Source organism: Nipponia nippon, unplaced genomic scaffold, assembly GCF_047370975.1.
Source record: "Nipponia nippon isolate SJK-2023a ecotype South Korea unplaced genomic scaffold, ASM4737097v1 scaffold_4, whole genome shotgun sequence".
Lineage (NCBI taxonomy): Eukaryota > Metazoa > Chordata > Aves > Pelecaniformes > Threskiornithidae > Nipponia > Nipponia nippon.
Window position 1 is genome coordinate 4,616,338 of NW_028262358.1, and position 20,543 is coordinate 4,636,880.

At 37.8% G+C, this 20,543-nt stretch overlaps 1 protein-coding gene across 5 annotated transcripts in view; it reads right to left on the reverse strand.

Annotated features, from left to right (window-relative positions):
* Positions 1 to 20,543, reverse strand: part of XPO1 (exportin 1) — a 41,043-nt gene that overhangs the window by 12,864 nt on the left and 7,636 nt on the right. For 4 of the 5 annotated variants that reach the window (XM_087775514.1, XM_087775516.1, XM_087775515.1 and 1 more), the window contains 11 exons: positions 19,900 to 20,001; positions 15,920 to 15,992; positions 7,561 to 7,622; positions 7,438 to 7,482; positions 7,168 to 7,349; positions 6,636 to 6,684; positions 6,435 to 6,554; positions 6,196 to 6,324; positions 4,489 to 4,647; positions 1,506 to 1,703; positions 715 to 853 (listed from right to left, as the gene is read on the reverse strand). In XM_087775514.1, the coding sequence (XP_087631640.1) occupies positions 715 to 853; positions 1,506 to 1,703; positions 4,489 to 4,647; positions 6,196 to 6,324; positions 6,435 to 6,554; positions 6,636 to 6,684; positions 7,168 to 7,349; positions 7,438 to 7,482; positions 7,561 to 7,622; positions 15,920 to 15,992; positions 19,900 to 20,001 (1,258 nt within the window). Of the gene's footprint in view, positions 1 to 714; positions 854 to 1,505; positions 1,704 to 4,488; positions 4,648 to 6,195; positions 6,325 to 6,434; positions 6,555 to 6,635; positions 6,685 to 7,167; positions 7,350 to 7,437; positions 7,483 to 7,560; positions 7,623 to 15,919; positions 15,993 to 18,620; positions 18,685 to 19,899; positions 20,002 to 20,543 lie in introns of those variants that run through there. The other variant, XM_087775518.1, reaches the window with a different exon arrangement.

Consider the following 20,543-nt stretch of genomic DNA (forward strand, 5'->3'; position numbering starts at 1 on the left):
AAAGACAACAGTATACTAGTATACACACACTGAAATAAAACATACTTGCTACATTAAATGCTGTAGAAACACCGATTCTGGTGTTCTTCAGGTCGCTCACAACTTACTTTTTTTTTTTTCTACATGATATGTAATTAATGGCAGCTTTTGTACTATCAAGCAAGGTCATTATAAGACCTCAGCACTAACTCTGGAAAAGATTTTTGAAGCTTAAGTTCAGGCTGGAATTGTATGTTCTGTTTAAGAATACTTTAAAGAATTTTCAAGTATTCAGAAGACCTACTGAAGAAAGAAATCATTTTTGCTGAGGAGTGCTTGGTCTACACAAGAGTAGAACTACAAGTCAAGTGAAGTAATAATGATTAATTCCACTTCAGAAAAATCCTTACAATTTAACAGCTTTCTGACAGAACTATGGTTTCATTGGATCTGAAACATTTTGGTAAAGGAATATCAAAAGGTGGTGTTCAATGGGAAAAGGCAAGAGACAAAAATTAAGTAGCGTATTACTACTTAACCAAGTTACACAATGCTACATGCTTAGAAAACTTCAGAACAACACTGCCTCCTCCCTTTCAAGTCTGTGTACTACTCCTCACGGATAATCATTTTACCCACGCATAGTTCAGATCATAAGCTAACATTCCGTAACATACATGCTGCTGCTGCAGCTGCACAAACCCACAGCACAAAAATATTGGCTACTACACTTACCCAATGTTTCTCTCATATTTTTATACAAGTTTATGGAATCTGTATCCTTCATGAACTCTCGTACTACTTCCCCTTGATCATTTTCCACAACTAGGACTTCTTCAGGTTTAGCCATACGGCTAACCATTAGCAATCGAACCTGTACGTTGCAAAGGAATGTTAAAAATTTAATCAAACTGTAACATGAAAATACACCCATAGCTCCACAGGTGTTTCTGGAGCGCTCTGGTCAGGCAGTCTGACCCACATAAAGGATATGCCCAGCACTTCAGGAGATTAGCTCACATTAAGATTCTACAGAGACATGTTAACTAAAAAGCCATGAAGAATAGAGTCTGTTAATTTCTCTCTCTTCATGAACAAGCTACGTAGTTAAAGAAAACAACCAACCTATAAAGTATACTTTCTAGAGCTTCAAAATGCGTATGTAATATTAGGGGTTTTTTAAAGACCACTTTTTCCATACACACACTTTTTTTTCCTCCAACTGTAACACTCCAGCCTTTATCCATTTAAAGAAATGGTTTAATTTACTTTTTTTAAAGTTAGTCTTACATTCATAATAAGTATCTTAAAAAATCTGAAATATCATATAAATACTCCTGTCATCTACTAGTGTCATCTGAAAGTATTTTTGCAATTGCAGCACATTAAATAACTAGCGTTGAATCAAATACCAACTACTCAAAGCAAGAAAGGCTTTCTTATGTCGACCCTCACATGAAGCAAAATCTCTAAATTCAGGAACAGTATCTAAACCTTTATAGTACCTTTACTTAGGCATGGATTACCTTAGACAATACAGGCAAATACAGCTGTCTCCTTGGAGGAACATCGAAGTGTTGACTTCCCGAAAGCAATGGAGAAGCAGACGTTGAAAATGGACTTTCCCTGTAGAGCTCAGCAGCTAAATGATTCCAATATTCAAGGCAAATCTTGAAAATTTCAGTTTCTTCAACTTCTGATACCAATAGCATATAATGAAGAGCCTGGAAAAGTGTGGTTTAAACATCTGATTACTAATTATTTCTGCAGATAAAGTGATATTGCTTCAAGTTCGGTTATCCAAATACTGACAAAATGCCAAATTAACATAAAAGGTAGGAACAACGGGCATTAAGATTGCAATAACATTACAAGTCAGACTTCTGACTGGTGGAGCAACTCAAAAACAAAGCACCCTGTCAGTTACTGTTATTTTCAAAGTGTGTATCAATTTTTAAATCTAAAGTAGCCTAAAGATATCTTAAAAAAATGCCATAGCCAAATAAGCCTGTTTGTAAATTATTAAACTCATAGCCTCTGGAGCTTCTGCAAGGCATTTTGTTTTAGAGCCTCCAAAAACCCTCAACAGCTAGTTTCAACGACTGCTAATCTCAAGACTATTACTGCTACTTTGTTCTGGATCCTTATAGCCTGAAGACCTGAAGGCAACCATCAAAGCCATACTGCTCGCTTGCTTTCCACAGAAGCCCTTTACCAGAACATTCTCCATGTCTTTCCTGACAGAACAGCCCCAGCAGACCGAGAAGGGAAGGCCACTGATGCAACTCTGACAGACTGAGATACCAACCACAGAAATTAGAACTGCACAACCAAACATTTTTTGCCTAGCTTGTTTTTCAGTCCCCTGGTGAAAGATACCAAAGCCAAAAGTGAACAAACAGAATGAAACAATGAAATCTGAAGACATTTTCATAGCTTAGATACTACAGCAACTCGGAGCATTTCAGACAGTAAAGACCTGATTTGGCATCTGTATCTACAACATCAAAAGAGGGATTCAAGACAACCATACATTGGTTTTATACACATCAATTTTTCGTGGTAATTTCACTTGCAATAACTTCTGTAGCTTCCTTCACTAGCCTACACAGCTCCAACGGATCCGTGGAACAAGTTCAGAAAATCTGCTACATCCAAAGTGCAGGAATAAACAGGTTAGAATGACACAGAGCTTCTTAAAGTAGCTGCGTAACTAGGTTCTATTGCACTAGAACTTACAGAAGCGAGATTTGCAACCATTTTAGGCCAGCCTAAGAACTTTGTTAAACATTTCATCACCCTATACAAGACTGAAAGTCGTTCAGAATCGACTTTTGTAAATGTCTGTTTTAAAGAAGAACATAGTTTTGCAGACAAGAGAGGAGGCCACTACCTAAAAACTGCACTCCAGCTTACACACAATTGCACAGGGCATGCAACAGCTTCAGCCGGTTACACAGGTCTTCCTAACAAAGCCTCACCATAGGTAGAAACTTGAGCTGTGCCTGCCCCCCCCCCTGATTCGCAGTTATTTTGAAAGCTTACTACTTTCAAGTTCAGGAATTATTTGGAAACTGTTGATAGGTTTTTAAAATAAAAAAAAGTTATACTCCTCTTAGTCCACCTTCTAAATGAGCTACAATTTGATATTTGAAACCAACTTATTAATATACATTTTTTGTAGAGGGCTACCTCCAGAAGAAATGTACTGAGAATACTAGCTGGAAAACAGACTAGAATTCAGATGGACATGTTAGATTACAGCTAATCCACCTGCAAGATGTACTTCTCCCTCCCAATGGAACCTGGTCTCCAGGTTTAAACTGCAGTATTGTTTTTCTACCTCTGTCTCAGGGCAGCTCCTCACCCTACGGCCTCCATATCTGCACAGAGCTTGATTCGGGGCAGGGGAAGTGGTGCTTCAAGGGGCTATGGAGCCAGTTTCATCCCCTTGGAGCTCAGCAGTGGGAGGAAGCTAGCAAAAAAGTCACCACAGAACAGCTCACCCTCAGCAAAATTTTTAGTCACGATTAAAAAAAGCACAACTGAAAAACTCTGATTTTGGGATCTAGCCCCACTGCAGTATGAGGTAGCACCTTGAGTGTTTAGTAGTCACCTAGCCTTTCCAGCCCTTCAATTCTTAGCTGAATTTCCAATAATTTCCACAGATCCCAGTGGTTTTGACCATGAATTTGCACTTTAGTGTCAAAATTGAAAAGAATGCAGCAGTCTCCAAGAAAAGAAGGGAACACGCAGACAGGAAGGACAACTGTAAGTCTTATTCTCAGCAACTGCTGTAAGATAGCTGATAACCGAGGCCCGTAGGCCCTCCTCCAAGACTAGTAATACTACAATAAAGCATGCATAGTCATTTGGCAGAGCCCTGCCAGTAAGTGTTACTGGCACACACAGTCATTATTACATAGAAACAGAGTATCATCCTTGAGAATTATATTTAAAGCCTTTCAGTTAAACTTTGGGAAATAGCAAATTAGGCAAGAAGCTACACCGGGATGGAAGCACTGAACTACAGCATGCACTGTACCCTAGAAACCAGTCCTGGATGCTGAATAAAAACACAACTGAGCTGCTTCATGCAGACCGATGAAAGTCATAGCAACTCCTTCTCTATGCAAGAGTTAAACACAAAATAAGGTATGTAAAGACCCATGGAAAAAGAATACATGAATTTATTTTAAAGCAGTATTAAACACTTCCAAGAAGGAACAAGTAAGAAGAGGGAGAGACCAAGACCTGTGGTCTTCAGACACTGCATTAGTATCGGAGTCCTGAAAATAGAGCGCCACTAAAGCATACTAGGGAACAAAAAATTTCCAAGGTTTTTTTGCATTATTCATGTGATTTACTAATTATGTGAAAGAAAAAGGATTTTTTTTTTCCTCTTACCCACTACAAGTACAATGATCTAGAAATTGTTTTACTATCACATCCTTTGAGTGTGGGAACACACTTGCTACATTTTGAAACCAAATAAACTGAGCAACTTACCTCCATTAATGTTTCCCTCAGATTTAATCTTTTTTCTATAAGTTGACCATGTTCCTTGAGGAACGTGCAGAGAAACAAACTGAGATTCTGAATGAAATTCTGTTCATCATCTTTTCCATTTGAGTATGCAAGTCGGATATTGGTATTTAAAGGAAGCATCTAATGAAAAGAATACAGACATAATCAAGAATTTCTCATGTTATACAGAAGTAGAACTACTGTATATTAACAAATATTTTGCTCTTCTGGGAAAAAAGCCCTCTGCTTTCAATGGCATCCCCTCTTTACAGAGCTTTCTTACAAAACAGTCTTAGCTTCATTTCATGCTTGATCCCAAGATGGACAGTAAGGCGAAAATGCAAACTGATACAAAAGTTCTGATGAACTAAACCTTTTTCCATCCCTTGTAACAGCAGCTGTAAACAAGGAAAGTATCTACTCTATCACAGACATTTCCAATTGGCTTTGGGCCAAGATGTTCCAAAAATGAGTCTGCTACCTGTCTCTAATAACTTTAAGTTGCAAAACATTACATCATCACAATGTTAGAACAACATGAATGACCTCCTCCATCATATTTAGAAATTAGCAAGGAAGACGCTGAAGAATACTGGAACATGTTTTTTAGTAATCTTGTAGAGATCTCTGGCACCTCTTAAGATACGTGTTGGATTTTAAATTCTACCACTATACAACTAAAACATTTTCAACATTGTCATCAAGTATCGAACTACGTTTTTTAAAATCAACACTATTAAGCTACAGAACAGAGAGAACAAAGTTTCACTGCTGCTAGTTTTTGTATGGTTTTGATTGTTCTCCAACTTCATTTTACAAAGTTAAGAGCAAGTCAAGTATTCGCAATGAATGCAACAGTTCGCATCAAATTCATATGCAACAGTCATGCTAAAAACCCGCAGGTTGCAAAACATGCCAAATACCCAACTTGGCATTCAACTGCTGTTTTGAGGAAAAACTTAGGCCAGATATACTGGCATTTAGAATCAAGAGCATCATCTGTAAACACTTAGGAAGCAATGTTCAGCTGCCTAACACACAAAATAACTCTGGTGTGTGTAAAAACCTGCCTTTAAACTTAACTATAACTGAATAAAAATCCCATAGCTCCACTTGAAGCTGGGGTGAACAGGGGTATTAAAAGAAGCATGCCTGTTCTAAAGAACATCTAAGATGGACCAACATTGCAAACACAGGAAAAAATTGTCAAAAAAACCTTGCAACACTTAAGATGCAAATACAGCAAGGAAAGCTCACGTACCTGAACCTGACCTGCTCAGAGGGGAATCATCAAGTTATATAACTTTAAAGCATGGCTTTCTATGACAAACATTTCTATCAGTTTCATAAATTACATAGCAACTTGCAGAAGTTAGGTCAGCTTAGGTCTTACGAGTCACACAGTACATGTTTTTGTGCATCTCTCCACTTTCCCCATCAGACAGCCCAAGTGCTCAAAAAGCCTCTTAAATTAATCATAACAAATCAATGCAGCAGAAATACAGCTGTGATCTAGAGTCAGAAAAAACACTTAGCATCTTCTGATCAAGTCATAAATACCACTGAAGAGTAATATTTGTCTTATCAAGAGCTCTATAATGAATATAAATTTGTAAACTGAACTAGGTTCTACAGAAATTGATTCTCTGAAATTAAACAGTCAAGAGACAGATTTCTTAAAAACATTACCTGTTTTAACTGCATCATGGTCAATGTAAAAAGTGTTACAAACTGCTCTTCGTACTGGCTTACACTGACACCTGCAATCTCTGTGAGGCACTTCAAAGAGACATTTCGAAACATGGGAACATTTAAGAACTATTGAGAGAAGAAAAAAAAAAAAAAAAGAGTATTACAAGAGTGTTGCACGCGAAGCTTTTTTACAACTTTTCTTTAAATTTAAGAGTCGTCAATTTTTGCATGAGTACCTTGTATATTAGTGTGCTGATTAACTTGGTCTCAAATATATATCCCAGAGGAATCCAGTTCAGAAATCGTAGCAAAGTTTCCAAAGTTGCATGAACTAAGGGAGCATTTTGGGAGTTTTCCTGTAAACGACCATTAGTGTTTATGACAGTTAGGCATGACGGGGGAATTCTTAAAAATATCATTAAAGAAATAAGACTTACCATCACAAACTGACACAGTTGAAATATCTGAGAGAATTCATTGCACATGCTGTAAAAAAAAAAAAAAATTCAAAATTAGGCATTTCCACATTCCATAAACAATCCTATCTACTTTAATCAAAATGTCTACGCTCACAGAACAGGTCCTGAAGACCTATGTCCATGGAGGCATTCACAAGCCACCTGGCTTTTACCAATTTTCATGGCAATAACACGTATTTTGAAGTAGCTTGAAGTCTGTGCCTGCAAATTCTGGCTTGCAAACACAAGAAGTGCTGAATGCTCTGTTAAAAGGGTAGGAACCATCAGTCAACAGATGCTACTTGCAAAAAGGTAGAAATACCTGTGTGTACAAATAAGTTTGGTATCACTTAACAGTACTGTTTTAAAGAAAAATCGGTAACCCACTGAGTCTCAGAAATCAAATTAGACAAGCTGTAGGTGTTCACTCAAAAGCTCAAAGTGAGAGCAACAATTTAGCAGCAAGCACAAAGTCTGCCCTATTTATTAAGATTTAAATATATATACTTGCCTGTCTTTCAAATGCTTAGCTTTTACTTGAGTAATCTGGCCACTGGAAAAATCAAACACTTCTTCACTCAGTAGTTTAAGGATCACCATATTATTCTGACAAAGGCTTTCACTAGTCCTGCTTGCTCCCACAATATCGCTTATAAAAGTTGGCCAGTGCTTTGGCCATTCCTGTTTCAGTATCTGAAAAGTGAAGCATCCATATGTTAGATAGATATGCAAAGCCAGAGACTTTACAACAAGATTTAAAACTTTATGAACTCTAACTTACCTGAACAAGAATCATGTTCAGTTTCCCAATATACACTTTCTCTTTCTAGAGAAAAGAAAGGAAGAGTGAAGTTATGCATAATATTCCCCTTCCCTCTTCCTCCCCTGAAAAGAATTCACTTACTTCTACACACGTTGGATCAGATGAGGTCTTGATAATTAGGCCGACAACATATTTTTTAATACCTGCAGAAGAGTTAGGAATTTATTTTCAACTATGCCATATATCACAAATGTAGTAATAAATATCTTTGAATTCAGGTTCTTTACATGTTTGTAAAAAGAAACACATCTAAAGGACATATATGCATGTGTCAGTGAGCATCCATCTTGTGTGCTATATGGGAAAAAAATCCACCTTTGTATCAACTCTGCAAGAGGATATTTCAGATGTACAAAATAGCTTTACACTTAAGCTATTTCAATAAAGCAAAAGAAAAACAGTCTAAAGATTAGAGTGTACTTGTAGTAATTTGCACCAGATCAATCAATCAATCAGCTTCCTAAAGGCTACAAGCGATTGTGAGAAACCCTGCACTGGTAGCACTGCACAACGCTGTATTAGGCTGAAGATGGAAACATGGCATCCAGCACTGTCCAGACCCTGACATCTATTGTGATAGGTACTTAAAAACGCTGCTGTAGACCTCCCTCAGTGAAATGCATTTGTACCCATTATGCACTGTCAGATCATACCCAACAACTCCAAAGCTGGCAGATACATTCTTACTGCCTCAGCCAAATGTTTACAATAGCAAGATAAAACATAAACAAGAGAATCCTCCCTCCATCTTTTTACTAATTAAGCATTAGTCAAAGAAGTGAACACCAAAAATAAAGAGAGCTTTCTAAGCATGACTCCAGTTTTAATGCCAAGTTACCCAGAATTGCATGGAAAGCTTTGATACATAACCTTCACTGTATGTAGAAGTTCAGAGATGCTCCAGTTTACTTAGGTGATCCATTTTCAACACAGGAATTCCTATGCACAGCATTTAAAAGTGAAACACCGTGCCAGAACTTAGCAAAGTTTTCCCCGCACAATCTTACAAGAGCAAAACTTAAAACTTTATTCACCAATATAGTACGATGCACTTGGATTTGGACTACTGTGCTCTTATGGCACACATGGATGCTATGGATTACAAAACTCTTTAATAAATTCTGGTTTATTGCTTTTGCTTAAATTAACGATTTGTCAACTGAGGGCACAGACTATATTTAAATCACTTGTTTCGTCGTGTTTCTTCTACAAGTGTTCTTAAATGACTTTAGAGTTTTCAGCTCCACCACCACAACAACAAAAACCACGCCACTGTAGCAAGCTATACTGCCTAAAGTTTCATTTTGCCACCTAATCCTCAGCCCCCTCCTCACTATTAACGAATCAATTACTGAAGACACAGAAACAATGACTTTCCAACTAGCTTTTCATCACAATACACTTGCCTAAAACCACTCTGTACAAAAACATCTGACTCAAGAAAAGGCATGCACAGAGGATCTGGAGTCGTAAACTAGATGAACACTACTAATAGTTCTACTTCAACGCAGCTTTGACAGAGTGATCCATCTGAGCGCATCAGGGATTGAAGACTTTCAAACCGGGCAAGCGTTTTCTTGTCATAGTGAAGTTTTAGAACTTAGAACTAGTATGTTTTGCTCTTGAAGTTCATGAACCCCAAATCTAGTTTCAATCATTTCTTCAACAGAACAGTCAACTGACTCACACAGACAAAATGCACACATTGAAGATTTCAGAAAAAGTTGTCACTACCAAGAAGAATGCCTTATGTTGAAGGCATTTTGTTTTCCCCCAGCCATTATTCTAAATTTTAAAAACATTTCTAAGACTTCACCAGAATTAGCCATTTATTTTTTTTTTTTGCATTTCAGGCGTGAGCAACAGGATTAAAAGAAACAGTTTGGTAATTGCGTTCTCATGAAATCTGGAAAAACTAGGTCTAGACTTGGAGCCATTAGATACATACTAGACAGGAGCTGTTCTACAGGTAGTTCCAATTACAAATGAAACTATTCATCGCTATCAACTGGGATCAATCCACACTACTCCAGAAGAATGGTCATTAACAAAATAAATATCACTGTCTGTCACTGGGTAGGAGTTATTACCAAGCCCTAGCATTAGTTTGACATCATGGGCACGTCCTAGTATTTTAAAGCTAAAAAAAACACACACTTTGCTGAAGTGTTACAGTAATTCACAAATGAGATATTAAAGCCCCCCAAATAGTATGGAAATAGGTTTGCAGTGCCAGAAACTAAACTATTGTAACTGTCTGCCAAACCACTAAGGGAAGCCTACTGTTGCAACTCGTTGCATTTCAAAAAGGAATTAGAAAGTGAGTGTTGCTCTTAGACTTCCCACTCCAAAGCTGCACATTTCCCATCTTGCTGCACCAATAGTATTATACTGTTTAGTTACAACTTGACCGCTACGCCGCCATCGATCTGGCCTTGAGATCAGCAGATGAAAACAGTTGGTCAGGTCCAAAGCTTCTCCATTGAAGAAAAAAAAAAAAAAAAAAAGAAAAAAAAAAAGGTGACCACAGGTCAAAAGACAACCTAAAAAGTTTGCTAGTTTCCACTGGTCATGCTGCAGGCTTCTAAGGTCTTCCATCCAGTGAACAAAGTCATACTCTAAATCCCTTAAAAGCACCAGCTACCCAATGCTAGCATTCTACAGGAAAGATAATTCTGAGTAGAACAAAGATATTTCAACTTTATACTCTGACAAAAATCAACACATAGGCTAGTTACCACTTTTCAGCAGAACATGTCCAAGAAACTGTTCAAGGGTAGCAGTCCACTGGATTTGCTAAAATTGATGTGTTTTGAGAACTTAAAAGGAAGTGTTAGTTTAAAGAGGCAGACATGGGACATGCACAAGCCACACAACCAGTGCCTAGAAGGTCTGCTTCAATCACAGGAGCAGCTGAACGAGTCTTGAAGATGGCAAGAACACAACTGCCAAGTTCAGACCCTTCATTGAGCCGAACGGGAAGAGACAAGACATTCCTGGAAAACAGACCTTCCGATAAAGCAGAAGGGGAAAAAACCAAAACACCACAATACTCAGGACACAGGTAACATTCTTCAAGGACCACGACAACCTGCAACCAAAGGGAGCAGATTCTGCTTTCCATTCCAAAGCTTTCATTGACACAGCATTGGCAGTCCTAGCACCTGCTCAAGAACTTGTTCAGAGGCTGAACTAGTAGAAAAAGAGTTACCAAAAAAGTTCAATAGTTCTAAAAAACTGTTTTGAAACTATCTTCTGTCAGCTTAGCTCCCTGAACCAGTTCACTGAAGGGCAGCACCAGTACTGGCTCGAAGACATCAAAAAGCACACAGGTGACGAGCAGCTTTATCCACAGCAGTTAAGCAGTAGAGCAACCTAGCTCCAACCTCAAACTATGTTCTCATTATCAGAAAGGCCAGACATCATCACTGTCAGAAGGCCTGGACTACCGCCACTGTTAGCGTTTTCTGGTAAACAAAGTACGAAAAGTACTTTTGTTCAAAGTACAAAAAAAAGGGGGGGGGGGAGGATAGAGCAAGGACATTAATTCAAGGCCTTTTAGAAAGTTTCTGGATGAACATCAGGTATTGTAGTTCTTATGTGAAAGTTGCTCCTCTACAGAGAGGCAAACATACAGTAAATTGAAATACTTTCTGAAGGGCAAGTATTTTCACAGGTGACCCAAGCTATGCAATGGTTAAAGCTGGACTGGGCCAGTGAGGAACACCACATTATCCAACATCAGTAAATTCCACAGTCTAAACTTGAAAAGTGTGAAATATCCTACAGTTTCATCTTTGGGTGTGCTTTTAGAAGCAATTACACCTCATTTAGGCTGTGTAACCTGAGCTCAGAGGAGTTTCTATCGCGGTCGAATACAGCACATTACCATGAATGCACACAGCCAGCGAGTACACACCTGTAGACAAAACCGCTTCTGGTACTTAAAACATACAAGCACATCCTTTCATGCAGTTACACAGCACAAACATTTAACAAGCACTGAAAATTCTCATAACTGCTACTGCAGATGCAAGTTTACGCTAGTTTACTAAAATTAACAAATTCTCCGCTTATATTGAAGAATAAGAGGCATAAGTGAAGCAGGTGGACAATGTAACTCAAAGGAACATTATTTTGCAAACAAAATCAGAATTTCAAATTCTAAAGCTGAGTTGTCCCCTCCAAGGATGTTTGCATGCATACACACTTATACTAAACTGTTGAAGTAGTCCCAAAATGTGGTCAAAATACCACCTTATTTTTACTCTTAAACAATGCTTTCCCATAGCGTCCCGTGTCTGTGTGTGTGTCTCATTCCCCCTCATTACATAGAGAATCAAAACACATCTTTGTGAAGCAGGCCAGAAATTTCCATTAAAATATGTAATCACTCCACAGAAAAAAAAAAAAAAAAAAAAAGATCTCTTCTACAGCAGCTTCCACTACATCAGAAGCTTTATACTTCACTCTAGGACCTTCCTGTGAGCCACTAAACTGCTTCTCTCTCTGAACACTTCCCCCCCCCCTTCAAAATGAGAAAAGTCGTACAAGCAATTCAGGTTTCATAATGAAGAAGTGCTTAGCCATTCCAACTCAAAACACTCCAGACAAGCTCATTCTGTTCATGGGAACATAATTTCATTTCACATGACAGGATTAATGAAATGTATCACTGAATCGGAAGACCAAGAAGCCTTTATTTCTAGGCAGGTTTTCACACTGTAAGAGAAAATCCTATTGAGACCAAAGCACTTTAATCAAATGACATCCTTTATAAGCATTATTAAACAATCAACTCTGTAGAGTATCAGACTTTAAAGCAATTCAGTATCACCTCAATAAACTGAGAATTTTTACTTGAGAATGATAGTACAATACTCTGGAACTAAGCCAAGTTCACCACTGTATGGGATGTTCTGGAATATGCCGCCTGCCTTTCACTGAAGCAGCCCCAGTAAGGTCTGAATGAAAACCACATTACATCATTTGTATACGTGCAAGAGCAATCCAAAGCATTCTCTTAAAGACTAAATACATTATAAAGAGCAAGTCTAACCCATTACTATGGTCTACTGCTAAATGTGTCTGAAGGTTGAACATGCAGGCCAGGCATCTCATTTAACTGAATTTTACCAGTGCCGCGTTCCATAAATTCCACTTTTGTCTAGATAACCAGGTCAGCAATTGGTTCAAACTGCTAACTCCACAAGCAAACAAAAATTCAAGAACAAGAAAAAGCAGAGTAATCACATAAGTATTTTAGAAATGTAAATTGTTTCTCCCAATTCCTGTTTTAGAATTATGGGAAGATACAGATGAGCATTCCAGAAGTGCTTACAATCCTCAGCCTTCAAAATCAATGACACCTGAGGAACACAAGAACTTTTTACAAGGTACCAGGGCCAGAAGAGCTCAAGACTAAAAGCTACTTTAAAATAAAAGCAAACTTAAGAATGGAGCTTCAAGTCCAAAGAACACACCTGAAGAAAACACATTTTCCCACTTGCATTTGGAATTCCAGGCTGGAAGCTAAAACCTCCCAGCATTCAGACAGAAGCGATAACAAAACCCTGGCTAACCTCAAGGCCCAACAAGTCATTCAATGCACAACTTGAGGTAGCGCAGGGGCGGGGTTGGAGAAATCTCAAAAAAAGGTTACAGTTCAGGCTCTGTAATTAATGGCATCGCTTTATTTCTCCAAGAATTTTCAGCAGGTTGTTTCAAAAACTTTTTCATTCAGTGACAGCTCAATTCAGGTCTGCTCTTAACTTCAACTCTTGAGCACTGCTATTGCTACAACAGTATTCTCTCACAAATGGATTCAGTTTCATCTTAACCAAAAGTAAGATTTGTAAGCTGTATTTACTACACAAATCAAATTAGACATGTTAAGTTTTATAAAGTAAGATCCAAGGTACAATTGACTGATTTATAACATGCATGAGTTGCTTTGTTACTAAGCGTTACTTTGTTATATTGAGTTTCAGTTTCCTGCACCCGTATTTTACTAGTTACACTTCGAACAGGAAAATCCTGTCAACTAAAGGAATGAGTGGAGTCACAATCAAGGTAACTTCAATTTAACCAGTCTTCTTACCTCCCAGGTGTCCAAACCATCTGAATGCCTCTGGGGCAGTTCTTTGGTACCAGCCAGTATCGTCAGCCAAAAAATTAAGAAAACCACCACCACTACCACAGACCAGATGAAACTGGATTAGAGATGAAACATCGATTCTCCCTTCTACACCACTGAGGCCAAGATGGATCAAATGCCACAGTACACTAAATATATTTGGTTCCTCTTCTATTGATGTAGAAACCAGACAAGTAAAAGCCAGCTAACTCAATTCCCCTAAAATATGAGGATAAAAGTCACTTTCACAATTTTAGTTTGGCTCTGCAAAAGGGCAAGTATTTTAAAAGCCAAAAGACACACATTTGTTAGGATGAAGGATTTTTCCTCTGGAGTCTTCAGAAGTACAAAAGTCAGGAAAAATAAGAATAGAATACTTAAAGTTGATTGCACAACTACAGACAGTAACTATTATGCATTTGCATCAAGCTAAAGTTACTCCATCTTCTCAGGTGACAGGAACCAGTCAAACAGTACTACCATGCCTGCAAACAGTGAAGTAACAAAAATCTCAAATACTAACTCAAATATAGCAGTTCCACAATTCGTTTAAGCCCTGCATCCACTATTATCTTGGCATCTCAAGAACTGATGAGATAACGTTACCCAAAGCACAGCCAGCATCCTCATCCTACCACTGCTATTTCTCATCTATTCTACGCATTAAGAGCATGTCTTTTTAAGGCTTGCAATTACTGAATTATATTCTATATTTGGCACTTGTTCAGTTCTAAACTATCAAGTAAGTCTACCTCTGTGACACCTCCTATTTTACTACACCTCACTTCACCAGCGGGCAGTAGTAAGCTGAGCAACTGCTTCAAACTACTCACTCCTTCCTTTCTTCCTGCTCTGCTCCCACAGCCAAAAACTTCAGGAGAACAACTTCCAAATGCTGAAACTAAGTGCTCATAGTCAGGAATGTAACACAATATGAGTAAGTTGAGATACTCTAATTATTAAAAGCACACAGAAGACTTAACTTCAGCGTGCTCCCTTAGTTTCTCCAAAGGACATAGCTGTGTTTGAGCCTTAGTTGAAGCTGTTCCCTAGAAGCCTGCAAGTCTGTTTCCAACAGCACAATCAATGTGAAAACTTACTTCCACTTCCAAGAAGAGCTACACTTTATCTGTTAACCTATAGTTGGAAGGAGTGAGGAGAAAGGTGAAAAGAATAATCACAAAAATGTGGAAGTCTCCCTCTAAACATCTGCTTTCATCAACATTTACAATTACATTTTAGTTAACAGTTTCAGAACCTAAGCATTGGCAGTTAAAATTTAAAGCACATCTTAGCATTGTTAATAGAAGCTCACAGCAGAACACAGAAATTTGGAATAACTTTAATGAGTTCCAAACCCAGCTTTTAGTAAAAAGCCAAGTATAGAACGGTGGCAAGATTCAATGTCAAGAATTTAAAGCAGCTGTACTTAATGTTTTGAAGTCAAAGTTATCATAACTTGACAGAAAGCTACGTGAACAAGCACTAATCCCACACCACAGAGGTACCTCCATTTTCTATAGCTAGTGTCTGAAATTCAACACACATTGCAAGCTGTAAGGGAGGGAGGGAAAAAAAACAGAAACATAACACAGCATTTATTTTAAGACTTCCAGATTCCTTGCAGTGACGAAAGACTGGGGTTTGCCCTACACTGAGCTTCCAGTTACAGCAATCTAGCTTCGTATACACTTACATGAATTAAAAGCAGACTTTATAGTATCTCACTGCCTGAAAGAACAAATGACCATTAATAGGTAAGACTGCATTTACTTAGTGTTTCTATTTTTAAATAATTATGACTGCTTACAATTTCAAGAGAGTCACATAAATCTACACGTGCTACCAGATGGACCGCAAAGTCTACCAGAAAAATGGCAGCATACTGGTGGGGCTGCATACGCAGCCCAGACAAGCTGAGCCTCCCGTGCCAAGCAGAGAGAATCGAAACCTCTACCTCAAAGCCTAACTTCAGAATCCGCCTAGAGTTACACCTCTTCAGATAAGCTTAGCCTGTAAGTTAGCACAACACCTAAGTGATGATGTTTCAAAACCATCAGTCACACCTTTTACCTTCCCATGACATTTGCAGAATTTCAGGTGCTCACCATCCCACTGAGACCATTATCACAAGAGGGAAAGACACGTTTTCATCATCCGGAAAAGCACGGATGGTCTTATTACATGACAAAAAGTTACTAGCCTAATTGTATTTGAAGCTGAAAATTACTTACATGGGGACTGGCAGTCTAAATCTCAGTTAATACACAAAGTTAAGAGGAAAAGATAAAAATCCCCCCCTACCTTCACACTGGTTCCTTGGAAGAATCTTCCATCTTGTTTTTATCACATTTTCCAAGATTTGCAGTCCATAATACTGAAATTGGAGAAGAACAAAATGTGAGTACGTTACTGTAGGACTAATTAACTTTCAGGACTCTCATTCAATCAGACATTCACACTTAACATCTAAGACTTCAAGATTATTAAACTAACAATTTTATTAAAAATATATGTCTATTCACCCATTTACTGAGGTTTCATGCATTTTTTTTTTCTTGTTTTATTCTTCACTATACTAAGTCCTGCTGTTTGATCATGCTCACACCAGGAGGGGGGGAAAAAAAAAAATAAGGAAAAGCCCTCTGGCAGACAATTTTGGCTATCTGGAGAAGAGAAAGTAGCAGCCAGATATGAATTTGCATCATAAATGACTGCTCATATGTTCAAGTATTAACACAACCAGGCTCCTAAAATATTTAGCAGCTTGGATGGTCTCAAGCTTCCTATCGTTCCTCTAAGAGCTGGAAAAAAAAAAAATTTGTCTTAGCATCACACGTCCTGACACTGGCACTTTCTAAAGAAAGTATTTCCCAAACTTCACTGGTGTGTTACTTTAGGAACAGCAAGACAACCCACAGGTTTATTTAATTTCAATGCCCACCCCAATATGGCAGCTATTTCTACTATTTAAAGATGAACTTTTGTGCTCAGTCAAAGAATAATATAAATGTGAATAAGCTCTTGAAAATCCTTTTACCTTTCAGGAATTCATTCCTATGTTCTTACCCCAAACTGTTACGTTTGCAAAGTAATTGGCAAGGCCAGTCCCTCCACCCATTTGTCCCTACTGCCAACTCACAGTAACAGGGAAAGAAGTTTGTGATGATATGATCGAAGAAGTCAAGTATGTAAAACCCCATTAGCATGAATAGACAGGAGAGAAAAGGGGACGGGGAGTTTTGTGTTTACTTTATCTGCAGTGGATTAGGAAGAAAAAAATATCACATCAATGCCTGAAAGGTAAACTCAAGTTTTCACAGGTCAAAGTTTGGCTGAGAATAAGAGTTCCTCTTTAAAATGGTTAGTTGTTATACAAAGTAGGATCATTAGTATTTCAACCAAAGGGATCATATAAACTTCAATTTAATTAAAAAACACAATGTAGACTGTCCCAAACTACATTGTATTAAAATACCATTTTTGCTGTTCTCATCTTAGCATAACCTGCATCCCTTTGCTTCTCTATCTGACCCAAGCTCCCACGAGCATCACGTGTACATCCTGCATTTGCAAAATATTCTGTCACCTTCCAAAATCTTGGATACCAAGAAAAATTATGCATTAACAGAAAGTTGGCAAGGCATTTTTTTTCTTCACAGTCAGCAGCCAAAGTTTATCAACTAGATTTTAATCTGTAAATATACTTCGTTACTCAACATAAAAGCTAAATGAAATCAAGGGAATGTTCATACAGGAAAAAGTATGAAAACGTTCTTAAGTAAAATGCTTCACTTCACAGGAAGTGGTTTCAGCCACTGCTATAGATTTATAAACACCATCTGCACCCGATCCAGGCCCACAATACAGAACGTGCTTACAAAAGCTTCTAACCATGTTGAAAGTATGAACATTGGTATCAGACAGCGCTAACTTTCCCGAAGCAATCAATCTAAACCCTCGTTAAATTTCTAGATTCTACAGGCACATGTATTAATAGCCCTTTCAGATAACAGCTAACCAAAAATGTTAGTCTTGCTTCCATACTTTTTTCCAGAAGCCAACTTATTTGGCTTTTAAGATCAGAATGACAAGTCTAGTTTCATTTTACAAAAGCACTAGATGACCAAACAAAACTTAAATGAAAATCCTGACGTAAACTAAGGGCAGACCTCATCTTTAGTCTTTTTGTTTCCCCACTTAGTATTTCCCCTGAGTCAAAGAAAAGGACAGACACCTCTAGCAATTTACCTCTCCCTCATTATCTGCTCAAATATCTAATTCAGATTCATGTACCTTAAACCATGAAGAGGTTCATGCTGTCTAGGTTTCTACTCATTCTTTTGCACACGTGACTTCAATTCTGCCCTCTCCTAGCGTCTTGTTCATCTCTTCCTCAATACTAGTAACACTCATTTTTCCTAACACTCACACATGAAATGAAATGGCAGCAGTAATAAAATCGCTGTATACAGTCTTCACCTACACATCTTTCCTGCCATACCATGTTTGAAGGCTTCATCAGCCTGCCTGAACACTGTACCAGGGGCTTTCTGGTTTTTTTTATTTTGTTTTTAAGTTTCATTTGATTTGATGGTTCTAATTTTTGGTTATTTCCCTGATAGTGAGATACACCAAGCCCAATAAAAAGTCACTGACACCAATCACAAGTTCTGCCACCTCAACTTTCAGGAGCGTACTTTTTAATCAACTATTGCAACAGTGCATGCAAACACATTTAAACTGCGCATAAAATAGAAGTCTTTCAAAATTCATTTGCTCTTGGTTTGCTTATTTCTAATTGTCTAATAGCAATTCACTGCTCAGTTATGAAGATGAGGCAACAGCAAAGACTGAAAAAAAGTATGACATGATCCCTATGGCAGAAATTTCTATGGTACCCTTATTACTTATTCTATGCACCGAATCCCTTTCCCTCCCACCTCCCAAGAAACAAAAACAATTGATGAACAGAATTCAGTTAAAGGGAATCAAAAGGGTAGACCTTGTGGAGGCCTGCCGTCAAAGCCTAGCTGTGTCAGTTGCACAGGAAGACACCCCTTTTCTTCCTATTACAAGCAATCAACATAATGGAACATTATGATTAATATCAGGTAGTGTTAACAGCTTTAATTAAAGAAAAAATATGATTGCATAAAAGCCAAATGTCATAGTGCATAAATTTAGCACCAAATCATTTGCAATTTATGTAAATTGAAGAATTCTTTACCTGTTGCTTTCTTTCTGTTCCTCTAATCATCTCATTTTTCACAAGACAAATTTGAGTTTTTAAAAATACTGTTGATAAATCAACTTAAACATTAGTAATGTCTGTCAGTATAAAAAGCAAAGTTTACCAGGCAAGCAAACAGGCAAACACTGTTACTTAAAGGTTAGCACTTTGAGGAAGTTCTTTATACTGTTTTCCCCTAAACTTCAGAGAGCAATGAAAAAAATGGAACTGTTCCATGAATACCGCCTGATTTCAGAAACCATCCAAACACAATCATTTTCTGTTCGAACACAGCGTGTATCAAGCAGAAAAACATGCATGTCAGTTATTTGAGATAATAATCATCAACTTAAGACAGTGAAAACACATTTCGATCAACTTTTCGGTTCAAACTTCAGAAGTCTTAGGTAAAGCATTTAAAATTGTAGGAAAAAACTGAATGCTGCCCCTTTTAGTCTCTACCATGATGGATGGATTTAAAACAGCAGTACAAAGCAAATGTGTTCCACACGTTAGTAAAGACTAATCTCATACTACAAAGAGTTTGGGGTGTGTACTTTCGCCCATTGCTCAAAATCTTGGCCTAATAAGGTTTCTATTTTGTCTTTAATACACTTAGGGACAAATTCTCTCCTCAGTTACATGCACATGGCTCTCATTATGATCAAAAACAGCCAAGCACTTACCCAAGGACAAAATGTGGCTCTAGGAGACTTTTCATTACTCAGATGTATAGAGACACACACCAATCTTTGGAATTGGCATTATGCTTGTGTGTGCCTTAAAAAAAAAAAAACCACCTGTATTTCCAATTTAGCTCTTCCTTTTTTTTTTTTTATTAAAAAAAAGGAGAAAAACTCGTGTCAATTTAAAAGGAGGTTTAAATATTTTGTCCGGTTACAGTTCTTGTCTAAAGCCAACTTTGGGAACAAGACAATAAAAAAATGTGGTTTGAATCAAGAAAGTCTGTGGCTAAAAATGAGATACCTTCCTCAAAGTTTATGAATGGAAGAAAGAGGAAAACCAAATAAATAAAAGTTAATTTGCTTACTTTGGTATTCATGTTCTGAGAGAACTCCAAAATAGTATCAACTCTTGTCCACGCATCAGGATGTTCTTTTAAGTGAGTCAAGACCTCCTGTGCCATTCTTTGCTAAAAGCAAGTTTGATTAAAAAAAAGTATTAGTATTGGATTATTTAAGAAATTATATACTGTCAGTAAAGACATTAACATATGACACATCTTTAAACTGCTTATCCAAGAGTTAGGCAGAACTCAATTAGGAGCAACAAGTCCCTTAAGACTCCCTCTGTGTGACAGTTCATTAACAACCCAACTCCAAAAACACCTTGATGCAAAACAGTCGTTTACTTCCACTCTTCCACACTGAATGATTTATCTAGACCAGCAGCGAACGTGTGAGAACGGCACACGTTACAGGCAAAACATATTAGGGAATGAAGTTTTCCCCCATTCAAGGAAGTCATCTAGATAAAATTTTATTCAAGGGCACCCAAACTTTCTAGTTCTACTGAAAGCATTCATATAAAATGCCAGCTTTAAGGAGTACTGTATCATGCTGCAACGTTGTTGAGGTAGGAACTGTTGATTTGATTTTGAAGAACCACAGAGCAGAGCATTAGAGGTCTCCAATTCCTACTTCTGAGGAATCCCTTGATGTATTCAACAGCTTA